This window comes from Sturnira hondurensis, unplaced genomic scaffold (genome assembly GCF_014824575.4).
Source record: "Sturnira hondurensis isolate 20B ecotype Veracruz unplaced genomic scaffold, ASM1482457v3 Scaffold0004136, whole genome shotgun sequence".
NCBI lineage: Eukaryota > Metazoa > Chordata > Mammalia > Chiroptera > Phyllostomidae > Sturnira > Sturnira hondurensis.
The window spans coordinates 42455782-42474980 of NW_028076767.1; the positions used below are offsets into that span (position 1 = coordinate 42455782).

The following is a 19199-nucleotide window of genomic DNA, read 5'->3' on the forward strand; positions in this document are numbered from 1 at the left end:
TACTACATATTCTATGCTGATTTAAAAAAAATTATAAGCACAATTTTAAACCAGAATGACACTTCTTTTAATTTCCCACCCCGGTAGTCATTGATCTGCTTACTTACTTCCCAGAAAATGCCATTGAATTCAAGGAGAAATCTATTTAACCTTGATGGTATTCAAAAATTGCTGAAAAAGCTTGGCTCCTGTACGCTGTGCCAGTGACCTTGCTAAGCAGGTATGTAAAAACACTTTAAATGCATAATTTTGTGCAGGCGCTTTTGGTAAAAACATTCTTTCTTCTTTTTTCATGTCTTCTGCAAACCTCATTATCCTTCTTGTGACCCAGTAGGTAACCCATTTTCTTTTGGCTTGTTTGCAAGTTCGAAAATATTAACTGCAGCTCCTGCTCCAGGAAGGGTTGCTTGGCTACTCGTTCCCAGTTTTAGAGTGTGAATTCTTTCATTTAGCCATTGCTACCTTGAATAATGGAGTTTAATGCATTTTCAAGGAAGACAGTCGTAATTAAAAATCTCTTATCTTTATTAAGTGCAGCAACAGTTATCTCACTTGGGAGACCAAGGAGGATATATGTGGGAGAATATATATTAAGTTTGAATAATGGGGAAACCAAATTAGAATAAGGTTATATATAAGGGGTCATGGAAGTAGGGGAAGGAGCTGTCAGACACAGGATACCAGCTTTAAGTAAGGCAGGAGTAAAGAAGAGCGAAACAAGAGCAAGGAGGCCCAAGGACTAGGCTTTCGGTGTTAATTGTTACCTTTAAAAATGATCTAGAGAAGGAAAAGCAGGTGAGTGAAAACCTCACAGCTGGTATTGGGGTCAAGGAGACAGTGAAGTGCTGAACAATAATGACTTCAAGAAAATCTATTCAGACTCTTGTGTTTTTTCTCTAGTGGATTCCAAGCATGATGCTCTCCTTGGGGCAGGAGGCTAACACTGCATGAAGACAAAGTCTCTGCTCCAGAAGACCTCCCTGGGGCTGCTGGGGATCGACACGGAAAGGCATTGGGCTGGCCCAGCTTCTCCAAGCGGGCGTGGCTCTGGGGCGGGAGAAAGGACGGCATCAGGACTTCCCGGAGCCTCTGGCACATCCATGGATAGTCACAATTATTTCTGAGAAGGGGGTACGTGACAGTGGTTCCCGGGTTTATTTGAAGATACCTTTTGGTTTATGGTTTTTGCTTTGCAGTTGTGTGTCTGCTTTTGGATACACAGCATGTGAAGTTGTGAGGTTAGTATAGCTTGGAACATACTATGGCAAATGCTGACATTAAAAAATAGAGATGGCTGGAATTAAAAAAAGTTTGGAAATCTTTTCATCAAATATTTACTAAGCACTTACATCACTGAGAAATCATATGAGACCGCTCACCAGGCTGCTTTAACACCCAGTGCCCGTTCATACCAGCAATATTCCTGATAACTGAAAAGCAGAAACAGCCTGAGTGTCCAACCCGTGAATGGACAAACAGCATGTGGTACACCCATGCAAGGAATACTATTATTCAGCTATAAAAAGTAATGAAGTACTTATACACGCACTAACATGCGTGAACTTGAAAGAACGCGCTAAGTAAAAGAAACCAGATACAAAAGGCTACCCCCATGATTCCATTTATTTAAACCAATGTCCAGATTAGTGGTTGCCGGGCACTGGGAGGGGAAGAGCGTGAGGAATGACCACTAATGGGTGTGAGGTTTCTTTCAGGAATGAGGGGAACGTTCTGGAATTACAACGTAATGATGGTTGTACAACCGTGTGAATATACCAAAACCCACCGAATTGTACCCCTTCAAAAGGTGACTTTTATAGTATGAGAATTTTATTTGAACTTTAAAAATCCAGGACCCCACCATCCCAGTTATCTCCCCCCTATTTGAGGAATTGAGGAGCACAGCCACTGCTTGTCAACAGTCGCATTTAATGAAGATACTAGCTGTTATTTACAGGAGATGTACATACATACAGTTCCTACACTAAATGCAGCCTAACTGTAAAACCAGGAAAAATGTACCCCAGATCACATACTAAATCAAATAAATAAGAAGTAGATATTTGGCACAATAGCTATTATGTAGCAAATAAATAACTCTATACCCTTGATTGAATGAACTATTTACAATCTATTTGAAAGTGCAAAACAATTGCTGAAAATTAAGGTATTTGCAATAACATTTAAGTCCAGAAAATATTTTTTAATCAGTAACAATAATTAGCCAAGAGTAAAGGTGTTTAATGCCCAGGAAAATATTTAATTTTGAAAAATGTTCTGTGCATATTGTGCTCTTCTGAAATTTCTTTTTTTAAAATCTTAATGCTGGCAATTGTAAGAACCTTGGAGTTTCTTAGTGGAATTCTTATGTATGTAATCCTTATTTGTGAGTTTAAAAAAGTTACATTGTAAACATAAATATCATTCTATATATCATCCAGAAATTATAGACTGGTCCTCCCTAAATCACATAAATGGGCATAATGTTTCATGGTGATATGGTCAGGTTCAATTCCTCAGAGGTCAGACTCTAAAGATGGAAGAACACAACCTTGATGTGGATTTATACTGATGTCTTGACACCTTCCAAATACCTCATGCTCCAAATCAAGATGTTAAGTTAAAAATTATGGAACTATATGATCACTGATGTATTCAAATAAATCCCTTATATGTAGCACATCTCACCCTGTAAATGGTCTTAGAAAAAATGTCAAGGGCTTGATATTTCTCTTGACAACGGTATTTCTACCAAACCCTTCACATGGGTCTTATTTTATGTTTCGGCAAAGAAGACGGCACAGTTGGAAATGAAACCGGGTGACTGCGAATGGGGGGTCCGAAGCTAGCGGTGCAAGCTTTATGCAAACTAAGGAATTTCTTCTCTTGTTGTGACGCTGGTAAGTTGAATGCAGCCCCAAGATGTCTCAGGGTGTGTTTTTGCTTGTTTTGTAGAATTCTCCCGTGACAATACAGTCAGTGGTGGCATAAATGCCATTTCTGAAAGACCGTGGGCTGAAGGCAAACCATTGTTCTGGACACTTTAAATGTCTATGGCCGACGAGGCTCTAATCGGTGTGACAACTGGGATAAAGTTCTCTGGTTGTCAATCACATTTAATTGCCGTACATAACTCCGGACATCCTGATGGTTCTTATTAGCTTGAGCTGCATCAGGATCTGTGGGAAAAGAGGAGACTTGGCATTGCATGATATGTGCACATAAGACACAGCTTTATTCTCTACAGCTACTCATTACTCTTATCTTGGATTGCTGGGTTCTGTCAGGACCTTTCAACACCACCGTATTCACTGAAATGTTTCCACTTGGATGGTCCATCTCCTCCCTCTCACCCTTTTCTTCCCTGGAATCACCGGTTTTGATCATTTTCCTTTGCATGTTGTAAAAAAAAAAAGTCACGAAAAAAGAAGTGAAAGCATCACCTGATAGTCCCTGGTTAAACAGTAAAACTGTTTCCCATACCATCCCACCTATGTCTCCTACTCTGACCTCTGCCCACGCTGATCCAGATGCGGACTAATGACAAAAGACCATTGTCATTAGCTCCTAACAAAAGCACTTAAAACCTGGGCTGACCGGAAGCAAGCCCGTGAGACTGGTAAGTTCAGCTCCCTTGTTACCTGCGTGCGACAGGCAGCATTACCGCAAAGGCTGTGCGTTCTGAGATGTCCACACTCAGGAAAAAAACCAACTCACGGGTTGAAGTCACGGCTCCTGCTAGACCTTTGATTCTCTGACGTAACTTACTCTGAAACCCCGGCTACCATTCTATCCTCACTGGCCCCCAAACACGTGAGCAGCGGAGCCCTCTGACTGACCCGTTTCCTTAAAACCAGGCCGAAAGAAGATTCGAATGCTTCCAGCCCCACACAGGGCATGTGCTGGAATGAGGAAGGCCGAGCTTGACAGTGGCAAACTAGACACACACGCCCCTCCGGAAGTGGCCATTAATATTCTGCATCTGCACTCTGAGTTGCCAGATTTTTCCTCTTTTTCTAGAGAAATGAAAAATCTGAATGTCTTCCCTGGGGATTCTCTCCATTATTAAGTGGTGACACTATTTTAAAACGAAAGGTTAAAAAATGCTCGGTGTAGACTCAAGCCTTCTGCTGGGGTCCTTAGGCCCCCTCCATGCTGTGCATCCCTGGCGCGGGGCTCTCCTCCAGCAGTGGGCCAGCAGGAGTGGCCAACCCAGAGTCCGGACTCAGACCAGAGACCTTCCCACCACAGGGCAGGGCTCTGCGGTCCATTTGCTCTAGGTGGCCCACACCATTCCCACAGACAATCAGAATGCCATCTGCCTGAGGGCTGAAGGGGAGCATTGCAGGTCTGAACACAGAGAAGCAGAGAGAAGATACCAAGGCCCCTACTTGCTCTAAGAAGAAACTCATCAGTATAATTATCACATATAAATAATGCCACAGTGTTTAATTTCCTCGCTTCTCACTGGCAGTGTACTCTGCATGTACAATATACTGTAATTACATTGTACATATTCCCACAATGTTTACGAATCTATTCCTATAGCTTTATCTATAGATTGTTGACTTCAGAGCCGAGCAGCTGTTGTTTACCAGCAGTTACTGATAACTTCAACACACGCAGCAGGGAGTTACATCATGGAGAAAAATTTCGCCCCCCCCAGAATTCTAGGAGAAAATGTAGGCGGACGGGGGTTTATTTCCAAAGAGGCCTATAGAACGAATTTTACCGTGGTCCTTCCATCCTTGAACTTCACTGAGAATCTTCCCAAGGCTATGAACCCTCTTCAGCACACAAAACTTTGCAATTGATTCCAGGAATTTCTTGGACAATACCCCTTCCCCAACCCACCGGCTTCAAAGGGCCATGGATTCTAGATACAAACCCTTGTTGTAGGCTGGCACCAATGACATATTCTCCTATTCACTTGTCTAATGGCTTAACGACCAAGTCTTTATACATAGGGTGAGTTTCCAGGCGAGGAGGTGTGAGACACTCGGCTCTGGCAGAGGCCACCTGGGAGCCGCGGACGAGGGGCAAGACTGTTCTCACTTCACAAGGATGGGAAGGTACAGCCATTTCAGTCAGTTTCTGAAAGGTCTATTTGCTCCCAAAATCGAGATCATGTTTCCTAGATTATTTCTGCTGCACATTGAGAAAAACGAACATTTAGCAATTCCTGGTCCCATGTTAGCGAGCCCCCCTGGCCAGTCTGACGCTGAGAGCAGAGATGGTTAATAAAGTGAGAGCCTGTCAGTCTCTTAGCAACAGGTTTACTGGCGGGGAGAGTCCTGGCCGCCTCACAGTCATGTTTAGGTCAAGGCAGGGTGTTGACTTAGTGAGCCAAGTGACTTCAAGTGACTCATAAAATGAAGCCAGCAAAAAACTTTACAGGGGCCACCGTCTCACTCCAGGCCCAACTTGAGGAAGCCAAAGCCTCCCCGCCCCCCTACCCCGACCCAGAGTCCCAGCCCAGGGGAGACAGCAGCACCTGTGGGCATTCGAATCCGGTGTATGATGCAACTTAACTCCCAACAGTTTAAAATTGCTATCTATTATTAGCAATAGTTTCATATTAAAGCACATGTTATCCTAGATATTCAGATTTAAGAAGAGCCCCTTAAATTCACCTGGGAATACTAGAACTATAAATGTGAATTCCTGCTGTGGAACATTTTACGAATGTGCTATACCCATTAATGGATTCTTGCAACACGGCAAGAAACAATACATTTTGTCTTTCCCAGTTCATACAAAACAGGCCGGCACCATCAAAAGTGGATGTGCATTTCTCAACACCAAGCAGTGAGTCATAAGGAGAGTTGGTTTGAGGCAGGATTTGTTGGCAATCATGCCTTAGTTGTCTCTGGCCATACTGAAAGGAGCAAGTTAATTCTTTTTAAGTTCATTCATAAAATAAATAATATTCCTGTGGTTATTTTCTAGTTGAACAACTAGAAAATCCTGAAACCCAGGCTCTGGTCCCATGGATTTCAGGGTCCCAAGTGTCTCCGACACAATCAAATGTTGTCCAGACTTCCACTGTGTCCCAGCAGCCTCATTTAAAAAGGACCCGATCCCCATCCATCCGTGTCACAGCAATGAACTTACTGAAAGGTTGGCTTCTGCAGTATCTCACTGTTCTGGCAGTATTTGCAATCATGCGCTAAAAAGAATAAAGAGAAAAGACTGAAATGCAGGCAAGCTTAGTGTATAACCCAAGAAGGAAAACAAACCATTATTAATTGCGGCAATACCTGGGACTGTGTAAAACGGCCTGCTCTGAGGTGCTCACTCTCAGGAGGCAGCTGACTGATGTACAACCTGTGTAATCACTAGACAGAGGAGCCACACTCACACGGATGAGGCCCCGCTCAGGGGAGGAGCGGGATGGCGTGATGCCCCCTGCCCTTCGTTGGTTCCTCAGGTGACAAAAAGCAGCCTGCTGTTCCTGAGACCACCTTACTCCTGAGGACAAGCTCTCATGTTTGGAGGTCACTGTGAATTTGTTCAGAGAATTTGTAACTATGCTAGATTTGGACAAGGGTCAGCTAGTTAAATTCCTCTAAATGGAGGACTCAGGAATGAGGTATTAGATCAAATTGACTGAACGGTCATAGTTCGAATGTTCTAGCTGTATATTTTTCTACATGCTATGTGTTGCTTACCTCTCAAATTTCCAGCAAAGGTGTGTGTTTTAATGTTAATTTCCCTCCCTCCCTCATTCTTCCTTTCCAGTTATAACACTAACACATGTACATTTAAAAAATAAAAAAATATAGAAAATGTCAAGAGCAAAGTTAAAACCACTCAGAATATCACTGCACAGAGAAACCTCATTAATATTTTGGTACATTTGTTTCTAATACTTTAAAACTAAATCTATAGCAGCGTATTTTTCAAAAAATTGAAGACATATGCACTTTTGTTTTAATCTGAAGTTTTCACATGGCATTGTGACTCTTTTCGATACTCTTTTCATTTGAAAACATTTTTTTAAATGAGCAGGTATTCAGGAATAGAGATGGATCATAATTTAGTTAGCCTTTGTTAATTTTGCAATTAAGTAGCCTTAACTTCTTTGTAAAATTTTGTTGACATAAAGACTTATTAGGAAATCTTTTGTACTTTATTCAACTTAGTTAAAAACAAAAGAAGAAAAGAGAAAGAAAAAGAAGGCACGGAAACCCGAGGGAAAACATCAGTGAGACCTAAGCCCCATTTCTTGGCCGGGATGTACATTTCTTGCTCATGGTATTTGAATAGCAGCTTGGCCCCCCAGCCTCTGGGCACCGTCTCAGAACACCGTTGCGGCTCAGATCTCAGATTCTAAAGGGGATCCTGCAGACATGGTGGATTAATTCTAACACTACTAGAAAATTGATAAGGCTCCAGTCCAGAAATGAGACTTTCTAATCTCTGAGTGGCTATATAATTCCATTCCTTGCTATCTTCTTTCATGCACCCTTGGCTTACCAAAGTATAGAAAACGACTTTGAGAAAGCTCATGCAGTGTTAAAAATATATCAACTTATTTGGCAGGACAAAAATCCCTAGCAGCGTCAAAGCTTTAGAAACACATATATGTGGACATTCATAACACTTCACCGAATGCTCCAACTTCAAGGACTGGCAGGCACCGAGTGACATGTATCTGCACTATGGATGGTTTCTCATACACAAAGAGGCAATTGGAAAACTTTGAACTTCACTTTCACAAAGGATCCTAAAAACCAGCATGTCTGTTGAACAGCATGAGAAATATATTACAAATACCTCCAAGAAACTGCAGCATACAATGTATAATTAGCCTCTGATATATGGAACCCTGAAATAAACAGTAACTATGATAATTTTCCTGCTAATTTACTTTAAGTTGTTTTTTCACTTCTCTAAAGGCTTTGCATCTAAAGGGCACAAGTATATTCCATGTAGAATTATTGTAATTCAGATATTGAATGGAGTGTAATTACCGAAAACCCTGGGAAAAGCTGCCAGTGTGCCCCTCTGAAGAATAATAAAACAATTAGCAGGGGTCAGAAACCTCTTCCTATACCATTTTTGTAGGGAGTAATTGTTCTGCTTTTTAGTTTGAAAGCTAAAACATTTCATTCTGACTTTAGTTTTAGACGACTCTTTATAGCTATACTCAGAGGCTTCATAATTTTTAGCTCATTATGTAGTTTAAAATGTGAGAATAATGGTTTAAATCAGTAATTTCCAGCTCTGGAGTTCATTCTACCCTTCTCAATCTTTGATTAATTTTCACAATAGTTTTAATTTTGACGTACTCTTTTTAATTGCACTCAGAGATAACTTTGAAGTCTAAACCTGGCTTTGCCACAAGGTCCATCCCTCTCTGTCGTGAGGCCTGCACTGTGCGCTGCGTGCGACATGAGAACCCTCAGAAGCAGGGTGTGCGCCCTTGAGCCTGGCTGGCCCGTGCCTAGTCACGGAATGCTGGCTCAAGGCCAGAGAAGGGTTAACTTGATCTTTTGACTCCACCCCCACTTGCCCTCCTGACACCGGCAGTATTTAATATGCTACTAACAACTACACTCAAGTAACCAGAAGGCACGCTCCTGGGAGGCTGAAGGAGGCCTCGGAGGTCCCCTTCTCCAACTGTCTCTGGAGCATGTACGACTTTTATAACTTGCCTGCAACCAAGGGCTTTCCCACTGTTTAAACGAAGGCACAGAGGAATGCTGACCCTGTAAGGAAAGTCCCTCTGGTTTTTCGATACTTTTCTGATGACTACAGATTTCCTCACTGAGTCAACATTTCTTTTTCTCCCTCTGCTGTTCACCTGCTGATTCTAGCTCTGAGCTCTGGAGTGCCAACACCTTTAGCTCCTTTTTAATAGGAAAGTCCTTAAAATACTTGAAGACAACTCTCATGAACATCTCCCTACCCCCTAGTCTTTCCTGGTCGGCCTAAATATCGACAATTTCTTTCACAGTTTTTCATAAGAAGGTTTTGGGTCTCTTCTGGACAGGCTCTAGTGTAGTGCCCCAGACCAAGCACATCCCAGAGTGCAGAAGAATTATTATTTTCCTTCCTCGATCTAGACAAAACTATGTAGCTAAGTCCACAATTTAAAAACCCCATTACTGACATCCATTGAACTAAGAGTGAATGAAAGCTCTCCTTTGATGTCACTGCACTGCTGTTTGCTCTTGGCTTCCTTCTCTGCAGATGTGCATTTTATTTCTTCGGCCAACGTAAAAAATTTTGCAGGTATCCCCACTAAAATCCATCTAGTTAGAGTCTTTCCATCCCTGTGTGGACTTCAGCTTCCCATGTGATTCACTGGTGTTCCCAGTCAAGGTTGGCAGAAACTCAGGTTGAGGTGATTTAGGCTTTATTATCCAAATTTCACAGCAGAGATGAAGCCAAAAATTATACCCTAGGCTCTGGGGTCCTGCCGGAGCAGGTTGCCCTGCCTAGAGCAGGGCGGGCAACTTTCCCGCAGTGCCAGTGGGCAAATACCTGAGTACTCCCAAGCAGATCTTCTCATCTTTTCCCATCTCAGCAAACCTGAGGTTTATGACACACTCCCATTAGCAACTGGCTGGTTCAAACAGCAATTTATATAATCCAGGGATAAATGGGAGCAGAATGAGCTCCTTTAGAAGGCACTCCGACTCAGTGTGGTGGACAGCACGACCCCCCTCTCCACACCGGAACTGACTCTGATGTCCCCTCACTCCCCGTTAGAACCACCGCTGTAGGGGCTGCTCGTTGGTCTGCCCCTCGAGGCCTGACAGCCCACAGACAGAAGGCCAGGGCTCCCCGTGGGGGTCCACATTTCAAGTTTCACACAGCCACTATTTCTCTTGGGACTAATTAGCTTATTGGCAAAATTAATACGTTCATACAGCTCCTCCCTACAGGGCTGAGAAATGGGCCCAATGGAAAACTGATGAATTTCCCTTAGGACATAAACTCATGAAGGGGGGAGCTCACAGAGGAAAAATGAGGTAGCAAGTGAAAGAGTCTATAACTACCCCCAAGTAGTTTATTCTTTATTAGCTGGAAACAGAGTGACTGAGAAGCAGATGTCTCTCTTGGGGCCTGAGTTGCACAGTGACCAGGACAAAGATGCCGACCAGAGGAAGGGTTGACCAGCTGTCCGCACTATCCCCTGGCACAGGCAACAGACCCTGAAGCTACTGTCCCAAACACAAATTTCCCTCCAGCTCTGGTGCAAGGGATGGCCCTTAAATCCAATGGAGTATCAGAGGGGCCTCTTCTCAGACTGGGCCCTAGGTGGTGGGGAGGGCGGGTGGGCTCCCTATTTACCTTTCTGTGGCACCTTCCCCTCAGGGATGGGAGGACCAAGTTACACCTTCACTCTTATCCAGATGAGCTGACAACAACCGGGTCTTTCCGGCTTACCCAGCTTTCCTGGCCAGCTCTGTACTGACTCTTGCTCCCCAGCCAAACTTTTCCTTGGCAATTCCATCACCAAAGAGGAGCAGCAGATTTTTTGACACACTTCTATTAGCAACTGGCTTATTAAAAACAGCAATTTGCAAATTGAGGATAAAGGTGAGGAGAGCTCACTCCTTTAGAAGGCGCTGTGACTCGGCGTGGTGGACATTGAGACCCCCACTCTCCACAGCGGAACTGACTCTGATGTCCCCTCACTCCCCGTTAGGGTCGCTGCTATAGGGGCTGCTCATCAGACTGCCCTGAAGGACTCCCCACAAGAAAACAGCCCACAGTCTTCTCAAGTTCAGACTGGCAGGCCCTCCAGGTGAGGCCACCTGGCACGGTTACACTCCTGGGCCGCCCTCTTGCAGCCAGCCGCCCGCAAAGCCTCTCTCTTCTCAGGCTGGGCATCCGTCTGCAGACTTCACACCTCCTCCAGGCGCCTGCGCTCCACAGTTGTCTTTCCTTCCGTTTTCCCTCAAGGTCTCTGCCATCCTTGGTTTTTAATGCTTGCTGGATTCCCTTTCTTATTTCTGCCCTGACTGATTCGATTCTACCCCGATCACAGGCCTATCAAATATATTTAGACTCTCCGTCAGTGATTCCACATTTACACCATCTGATCATTTCACTCAGACCTTCATGTATTTAGGACAGGAATTTTTTTACACAACAGGATCTAGAAGGATATAGTCTCTCAGCTACAAAGATTGTCCCTGTGATCGCCACTGAGTAGAATTGAGTGCACTGTGAGGGCCGGAGGTAAAAGACAAAAAGGCCCGGGAGCCGAGTCTGCCTTCACTCAACGCAGCATGGAGGACAAGCCCAGGGCCCTGCGCCCTGGCCGTGGATCCTCACTATTCGAGAGGTATGTGACACGCAGACACACGTGTAACATGCATGATGGTATACTGTACATATGATGGCTATGCATCATGGCAGTCTGGGCAGAGTGCTGTGCATGTCTACACTTGGGGAAGGACCTGGAAGGACAGATGTCATGAGCACCATGGGGAGGGGGAGAGACAGAATAATGTCCAGTTAGGAACAGATGGCTAAGGGAGTCATCTCACATAAAGTATCAGTAATGCAAAATGCTTGGGATGTTCTGCTTAATCAAATTTCCTAATAAAATAGAAAATGCTTTTCCATGAAATCTTTGTTACGCTAATCCTTTGAAAATGTTTTAGTGTGCTGTCCCATCTCACTAAATCCAACACTGGAATATGATTTGGTTATTCTTTAACTCAACAAATAGTTTGTGCATACTTTGATATGCCAAACACCTTCTGGGTGCTGGAGAGATATTAGTGAACTAAACAGATGAGATACCTGGTCTAGGACATTTACATTCTATTCTAGTGGGGGAGACAAACCATGAGGAGGTGAGTGAAGATCATCGCAGGTTGTGAAACCACCTAAGAAGACAAGGCTATCTTCTGAAACTGCAGGGTATGGAGGGCAGAGGGATGTTTGAAGGATGGCCAGGGAAGACCACTCGGAGGAGGGGACATGTGAGGTGAGACCTGTGATGAGAAGGAGCCAGGCAGGTGAGGAAGAGGGGAAGACGATTTCAGACAAAGGTAATGGCTATTGCGATACCCTGAGGTGGGAAGGAAAAGGGAGCAGCGGGTTCTGCCAACTGGGACTGAGTACAGGGAAGACGAAGTGTGAGAGGCTGAGGGGACGTGCACAAGAACACGTCTGGAAGTGATTATATCATGTTACTGCATTGAACAGGGCTTTATTTTCTTCTGACACAGCTTTCCTTACATTTTGTCCTTTGACATCTTTTTTATTGTCATTGTGAACTTGTTTTTGTATTTTTGTTGATTCTTAATATTTCATGTCTTTATCATCTCAACTGTGCATAATCTCCCAGGGACTGAGGACTACTTTGGGGATTTCTTTTTGCCTTCTCACAAAGCTCTTTGCCTGGACACTTTACATGTACTGTATTGCTTTGAAACACGCCCTCTAGAAAGTCTGCCCTTGGCGCAGTCTGTGAATTTTATATGAAGGAGTGAACACTCCAAGTCCTCTTGCAGATTTCTACTGTGTGGGAAAGGTCTGGGAACTAGGTGGTCTTGACCATCCAGGTGTTTACTTGGAGACTCCTTGTGATACTGGCCCCTTTCCGTGCTCTCTCCATGATCTTGTAATGATGTTATCGGTGGCAGAAAACACATCATTGCTAATGACATCATGGCATGAAGGGGAACAGAGTTTGCCACCCCAAAACATGAATCTTTGGGCTATTATTTTGAGGCCCAGAAGGCTCAGGAAGAACCTCCCTCGAAACGTCTAAAAGAATTTAAGATGGAAGGCCTATTCCAGGAAGCAGCTCTCACCATAGATAACAATAGTTGATTGACCCTTGAACACGTCGGGGTCAGGGATGCTGGTCCCAGTGCAGCAGAAAATCTGAGTATAACTTTCGACTCCCCCCAAACTTAATGACAATTGTCCAGCAGTATCCACCAGGGATTGGTTCCAGGCCCCACACTAATACCAAAACCCCAGGATGCGCAAGTTTGTTACACAAAATGATGCAGGACAATGCATCTGGTGGGCCCCCCACATCCACGGAATCCCAACTGTGGATCAGAAATACTTTCACCTACATTTGTTGATAGAAACCTGGGGCTTTGAAGGGCAGACTGTAGGTTTATTGAAAAAGAAATCCGTATATAAGTGGACCTGCACAGTTTCAAACTCACGTTGCTCAGGCAGCAACTGAACAGTTTCTTCTGAATGAGGTGTGTGGGACCTGGCAAGGCCCCTTCGATCAAAATCTGTTCTCTGTCCCATCAAATATTTGTTTACTAAACATGAACTCTTATCACATCCCTGTGAATGGTTTTAGTTCCCTTTGAAGTCCCAGACCCTTGCTTCTCTCTCTTTAGTCCAGGATGACATATATACCTTATTTTGCTTTACTGTCATTGGAATTCCATGCTTATGTGAATCCCTGTAGGTATATATTCATTTGATTTCCTCCTGTTAATCTGCCTCATGTCACTTTATTTATCCCACCAGCCATGAGTATCAAGAGGGAAAGGGGTAATTTTCCTTCTCCCAGAATACAAAAATAAAAAGATTCCAAACATTTCTCTTCCTTCATGAATTAGCTCCGGTTAATGTTTCCAGAAGCACAGACTTTGCCTCATGCATCTCATTCCAAATAAAATGACTACCTTAAAATAACGTCCATAAGTAAATACACCTAAATATGGGTACATCTGAAATAGAACCAACCTCCTAATACAGTAGCAACTGTGGCTATCAGCATGCTCTGTGCAGCCTGGGAGAGTGGCAGCCGGCCAGCACATTATCCTCTAATCCACTGCGAGACTACCTCCTAAACGTCATAAATATTCATGTATGCCATAGAAAGCTACAAAGGGCTTTATTCAAACAGTTTTTTGAATACTCCTTTATGTTCCCCCCAAATAAAAGAATGTCTGCCTTTTCTTTTTGCATGAGGATCAGAGTGTGAATTCTCTTTTGTTCATACTTCATAAATCCTGAAAACCAATATGCAACAAATTCTCTAATCCTCAATTCGTACCCCAAGGGTGAAGAGGTTCAAAATAAAAATACTGAGGGTTGGCACGGTAGTTTGCGGTGGCTGCAATGCTGCCCCCAAGAAGAGGCATCTGTGTTCCTGGCCACCCTGGTGACTTTTGCCCCTGGCAAGGGCTCCTTCTGGGGATATAGCCTACCAGCCCCACAAAGGCTGCCAGCTCTGCTCACAGCCTTGGCCTTGCTGATGATTGACTGGGAAGCAGCGTGAACATCAACCTGAAAAGGGAGATGGTTCCTTCCTGAAGACACACAGCAATAACAGCAGCCCCCTAGGGGAAGCTGTGTGGTAGTGGTGGAGGTGTGGGGGCAGGGGTGGGCTAGGCCATTGAGAGCAGGAGTTGGAAAGTTGAGAAGTGCCAGGTTGGTCAAAGCCAGGTTTAGAAAACCACAATCAAATATTTTTGAAATTCTATTTCATTTTCCAGTAACACCTAACTCAGGGAAGGGCAACTGTAAAATTAAACATTGTCATGATATGATTTACCAAATGAAGTAAAAGTTACAGTTGCACGAGCAGAGAACTGACAGTACTCTTGCTGTGTCCTTTCTCCCTTTCTCTGCCACAGTAATAGAACCTCCTGATTTTCAGTGGGGCACATGGATACCAAAATAAGGGCTACATATTTCACCTTCCCTTTCATGGGACTAAATTTCTGGCCAGTAAAATGGGGCCAAGTAGTGAGTGCCACTCCAGGTTGTATCCTTACAGGGAAGAGGCTTGCCTCTGCCTGTTCATTCCCTTTCCCCTTCCCTTTGGCCGGAATGTGGTCCTAGTGGGTCTGCCACCTTGGACCACGTGGGATGAAGGGGAACCAACAGGAAGAAGCCTGGAACCTTGACTGCTTCCTGGAGGAGAGCTACCGTGCTGGTTGAAGCTTAAAGAGAGCTAGAAATACACTTATCTTGCCGAAGCCATTGTGAATTTAGGTTTCTGTCATTGCAGCTGAACGGCTATCATAGCCACTGAGTAAATGACAAGTAGAAGTGGACTCCTTCTGAGAGCAGGGTGTAAAGGACCTCTCTCCTCACTGCTAGGCATGCAAGAACCACTGCTGTGGGCATGCAGGGCAGCCATGGGGCAGGGGAGCCCCCCTAACATCTACTGAATACAACCTTGACGTTGCCTTTGTGGGTTATGAGTACAACACCAATGTCTACAAGCCCAGATGGAACAACTTTCATCCTCCTCAATGGGTACTTCTGCTGCTCTTGTTTGCTCTGTTCAGTTAACTTTAACGATCAAAAGCTCTAAAAAGCCCAGCCAGCTCTTTAGGAAAATCCCTGACTTCTACGCCTCTATGCACATCTGTACTTCATAGTCAAATGGTTGGCTGCGGCACCCCTGCCTGCATTTCTGCGTAAGTGATCCAGAAGGTCCTCCACTATTTTCTAAATCTTTCATTTCTGGAAAACAGGTTTTCTTTTGAGAAATCATGGAAAGGTATTTAATTCTCCATACTAAGGAGTGAACAATTCTTTTTACTTTGATCAAAGAATTATGAAATTGACATGGCAATGGAGATGCTCATACCCTTGGGGGGTGGGGAGTGTGGGGGAGGGGAGGACTGCTGAGAAAATATTTGCCCTCTTATAGTATGGAGTGTCTTGGAGGAGTGTGGACTCATGTGCTATATCTTAGGAAGCTTCAGATACGGGAACCTAATGCCCAGCAATCGCAGCGCTTCTTTATCAGACTGGGCTTTGCAATGAGCTCATTTCCAAAGCTGAATGGCTTGAGCCTTATAAAAGTACTGCTGGATGTTTCAAATTCTCTTGGTGTCACAGAGGTTCAAAAACCAAGCAGAAGAGTTTCCTGATAAGACTTCTATAGCACTGTATGGCTTACAGGAATACTTCTATAGCTGGGCCCACCAGCAGTCTCCAGGGATAGATACAGCAGGCACGATCCCAGCCTTCTTTTCGGGAAACTGACTTGCAGAGAAGGGGCAGCTGCAGAGTGCCGAAGCTGAGAGCTGAACCTCATGCACCCTGCACTCCAAGTCCTGAGCTGCTGCTGCAAGAACCCGGTGCACCTCTGTAAACCGTGGCCCTGGGCAGATGCTTACCCACACATACAACACTGTAGCACCTTATCCACCCCAGCTGCAGCCAAAAAGGATTTAGAAGACAGCAGAGCATCCCATTAACACGCACTATGTAGCTAAATAAAGGTTCTGGCTTCTCAGAAGAAAAGAAAATAAATTGCAAAGTAACTAATGTTGATGCCAAATAACACAACTTTTTTTTTTAAATTTTTGGGGGAGGGGGGGAGGAGTGGCAAATGCTGACTAGATGCCAGTTCCATATCTGTTACTTATAAGAATGTTGGTTTTAGATAGGGAGAGTTTCAACAGCTTCACCCTGCTGCACTTTGGTGAACTTTATTGGGATGAACAACACACATTTAGATGAACAGACCATAATAAAGAAGGGCTATAAAGTTGCATTTTACCTATGTGCACTAAAGTCAGGCTCAGCAGATAAACATTTCAAAGGCCTCCTGGGCAGTCTAGCACTACAGATCTCACAACAAAACAACAACACAGAAGTCACTGGGGAGCGTTCATGCATTTTAGCAACAGGCAGCCAAGGGCAAAGCACTGGGCCTAAGAGCCAGTGGCTGCCGTGAGTGGCAGTGCAAACACCATTCGGTGTCACAAAAGAGAGCTGACAGGCTGAACTAGGTGGCCCATTTGAAACACATGTTTCAAAACTCTGCTGTGTGTAACCACCTTTCTAACATGGCAGCATACGTGAAAGTGATTTCCTTTATTAGTATAAATGCAAATGTTATTTTTTAAAAAACCATTGTGGTTAAGGTAATAATACTGCACGTACCATTTTTTCAAAGTTTACTAGATTGTCAATGAACGTCTTGTTCCCCTCATGAGTAAATGTCATATCTGCAAAGAAATAAAAGTTACAGTCTAATCACTAACAGAAATATGTCATACTAAGAAATCACAATAGCACCATTAGCTTATACAGGAGGATTTGCATAACACTGGGGTTGAAAGAAGCTGACAATAGTTCCTTTTATGTTAGGTGTTTAACTTTCTAACATACTTTACTTGAGGTTAGTAAAATTTCCCCATTAGCCCTCTGTTTTACTATCAAATCCTCCAAATTGAGGATTCCTGCTCCGCCCGTAATCTTCCGGACCCTTTCAGGGAAGTCTGGGCTGAGGGGAGATGACAAAGAAGAAGGAAGAATGGGATCACTCTTCCCCAAAAGATGGGCCTGACGAGGCCCTTGCTCATTTCCTCCCTGGCACGCGCACCACTGGCTTGGCCTGTGCATGTCCCCAGAATTACCTTTGATGAGCAACGGCATGAAGGGGATGAGAGGAGGATCCAGCTTAGCGACCGTCAGCCTGTAGGCCCTGTGGTTTCTCGAAGGATCCTTCGGGGAAACAGAGAGGCTGATGAACAGGTAATGACACACACACCCCACACCTTTACCTCCTAACACACCCAGCCTTGGCACCCCACAAGCCGGTAGTTTGGAATCGAGCATAGCTACAAAAGAAGGGTAGACTTAATGAAACAAATTGATTTGTGTTTCAGAACAATTTTATGTGACATGAAAATAATTTGCTTTTTGTTTCCTTTTGTTGGAAAGGGAGATTTGCATATAGAGATGGAGGGGAGAGACTCGTTTGAGAGCAAATACAAAACATGAAAAACAAACAGCAGCCTGAGATTCCCTTCTCCCAAAGCCCTGCTCCTTCCCGGGGGCTCTCCTCCCCGGGGCTGCCCTCCTCTGCCAGGCCCGGCCAGTCCCGACTTGCCCCCTCTGCGACCATCCCACCACTGCTGCCAAGTCCCATGCACTCCTTTTCTGTCCGTTAACACCTCCCAGCCAGTGGGGAGAAATAATTTTGGCAAGCCAAGAGAAACGCAGCCTCCAACCCATCGTCAACCTGTGCTAGCCGGAAAGGACCCTATTACGCTGCTTTTCTTAGTTACACAAATTGACCTTATGTGGGACATAAGTCCTCTTTAAGTTAGTTCCTGAGGGTGCCATTCATTAGTCAGACATGCTTGTTTTAGCAGCACTAAAACGGGATCATAAACTTCTTAAAGTCATACAAGGACAGATAAAATGTCTGAAACGAGGACTTCAATTCAGCTAATCAGAAACTGGATTAACGCAGACAGCGCACAGAATAAAGGAGCCGCTGTCACTTACCATTAAACTTTCAAACTCTGCATAGAACTTCTTGAACTTGCTTGGCAGTTTCTGTTAATGAAATGAAAATGCCACATTTATATGTCAGATTCAATATCTCAGTATGTATCAAGGGTTACCATTTCTAAAGGAAATGTATTTCTTTTGGCTCTTAATCAGGCACCTCTAGGAGAGGCCAGACCGCAATCCGTCTTGTCATTTGAGGATTATCCCCTGGAATACAGAGAATTCACCTTTTAAAAGTCTTAACCTGACCAGGTGGCTCAGATGGTTGCAGTGTCGTCCTGGGCACCAGAGGGTTGTAGGATCGATCCCCTGGTCAGGGCACATACCTAGGTTGTATGGGTGTGATCCCCGATTGGGTCATGTACGGGAGGCAACTGATTAATGTTTTTCTGACATTGATGTTCCTCTCTCTCTCTCTCTCTCTAAATCAATAAACATAACCTTGGGTGATGACTGAAAAAAAAGTCAATTTAGTTGAGCCAAAAGTTACTATGGATGCTGTGGTCTTCCTGCTTTTACAATGTTTTCTGGAATTGCTTATTCATAAAGCGGACAGCAGTCCCAGATTCCATATGTTTTGGAGTTAAACTCTTTGATTCCTATAACTAGGAATTTAGACCAGAGAATACTAGGATTAAAAGTTATAAAATTTTCTGTTTTAACCCTTCTCCCTTCCCCTACAAGCTACATGAGAACAGGAATTTTTATCAGTTTTGTTTACTGCTATGTCTTCAGTGCCCCAAAGCATCAGGAACTCAGCAGGTGTTCAATAAACATTTATTTGGCTAGATTAAACCTTTATTTTATAGATGGAAGAGACTGAGTCTCAGTTTAAGTGAAATGCCCAAAGTCACGCAGCTGATTACGGTCACAGACTGTAACTCACCTCACCGGCTCCCTTCCCCATTGCCTCCCCACCTGCTCCATCTATGCTCTTCTACCGGAGCATCTCTCCCCCAGGCCTCCTCTGCACTGCT

General features: G+C 44.1%; 1 protein-coding gene across 10 annotated transcripts in view; it reads right to left on the reverse strand.

The window, feature by feature from the left end:
- Positions 1-1911: 1911 nt before the first annotated feature.
- RAPGEF4 (Rap guanine nucleotide exchange factor 4) overlaps positions 1912-19199 on the reverse strand; it is a 287261-nt gene continuing 269973 nt past the window's right edge. For all 10 annotated transcript variants that reach the window (XM_037044442.1, XM_037044441.1, XM_037044444.1 and 7 more), the window contains 5 exons: positions 18217-18267; positions 17340-17427; positions 16864-16928; positions 6115-6169; positions 1912-3179 (listed from right to left, as the gene is read on the reverse strand). In XM_037044442.1, the coding sequence (XP_036900337.1) occupies positions 3052-3179; positions 6115-6169; positions 16864-16928; positions 17340-17427; positions 18217-18267 (387 nt within the window). In that variant the 3' untranslated portion in view covers positions 1912-3051. The remainder of the gene's footprint in view (positions 3180-6114; positions 6170-16863; positions 16929-17339; positions 17428-18216; positions 18268-19199) is intronic.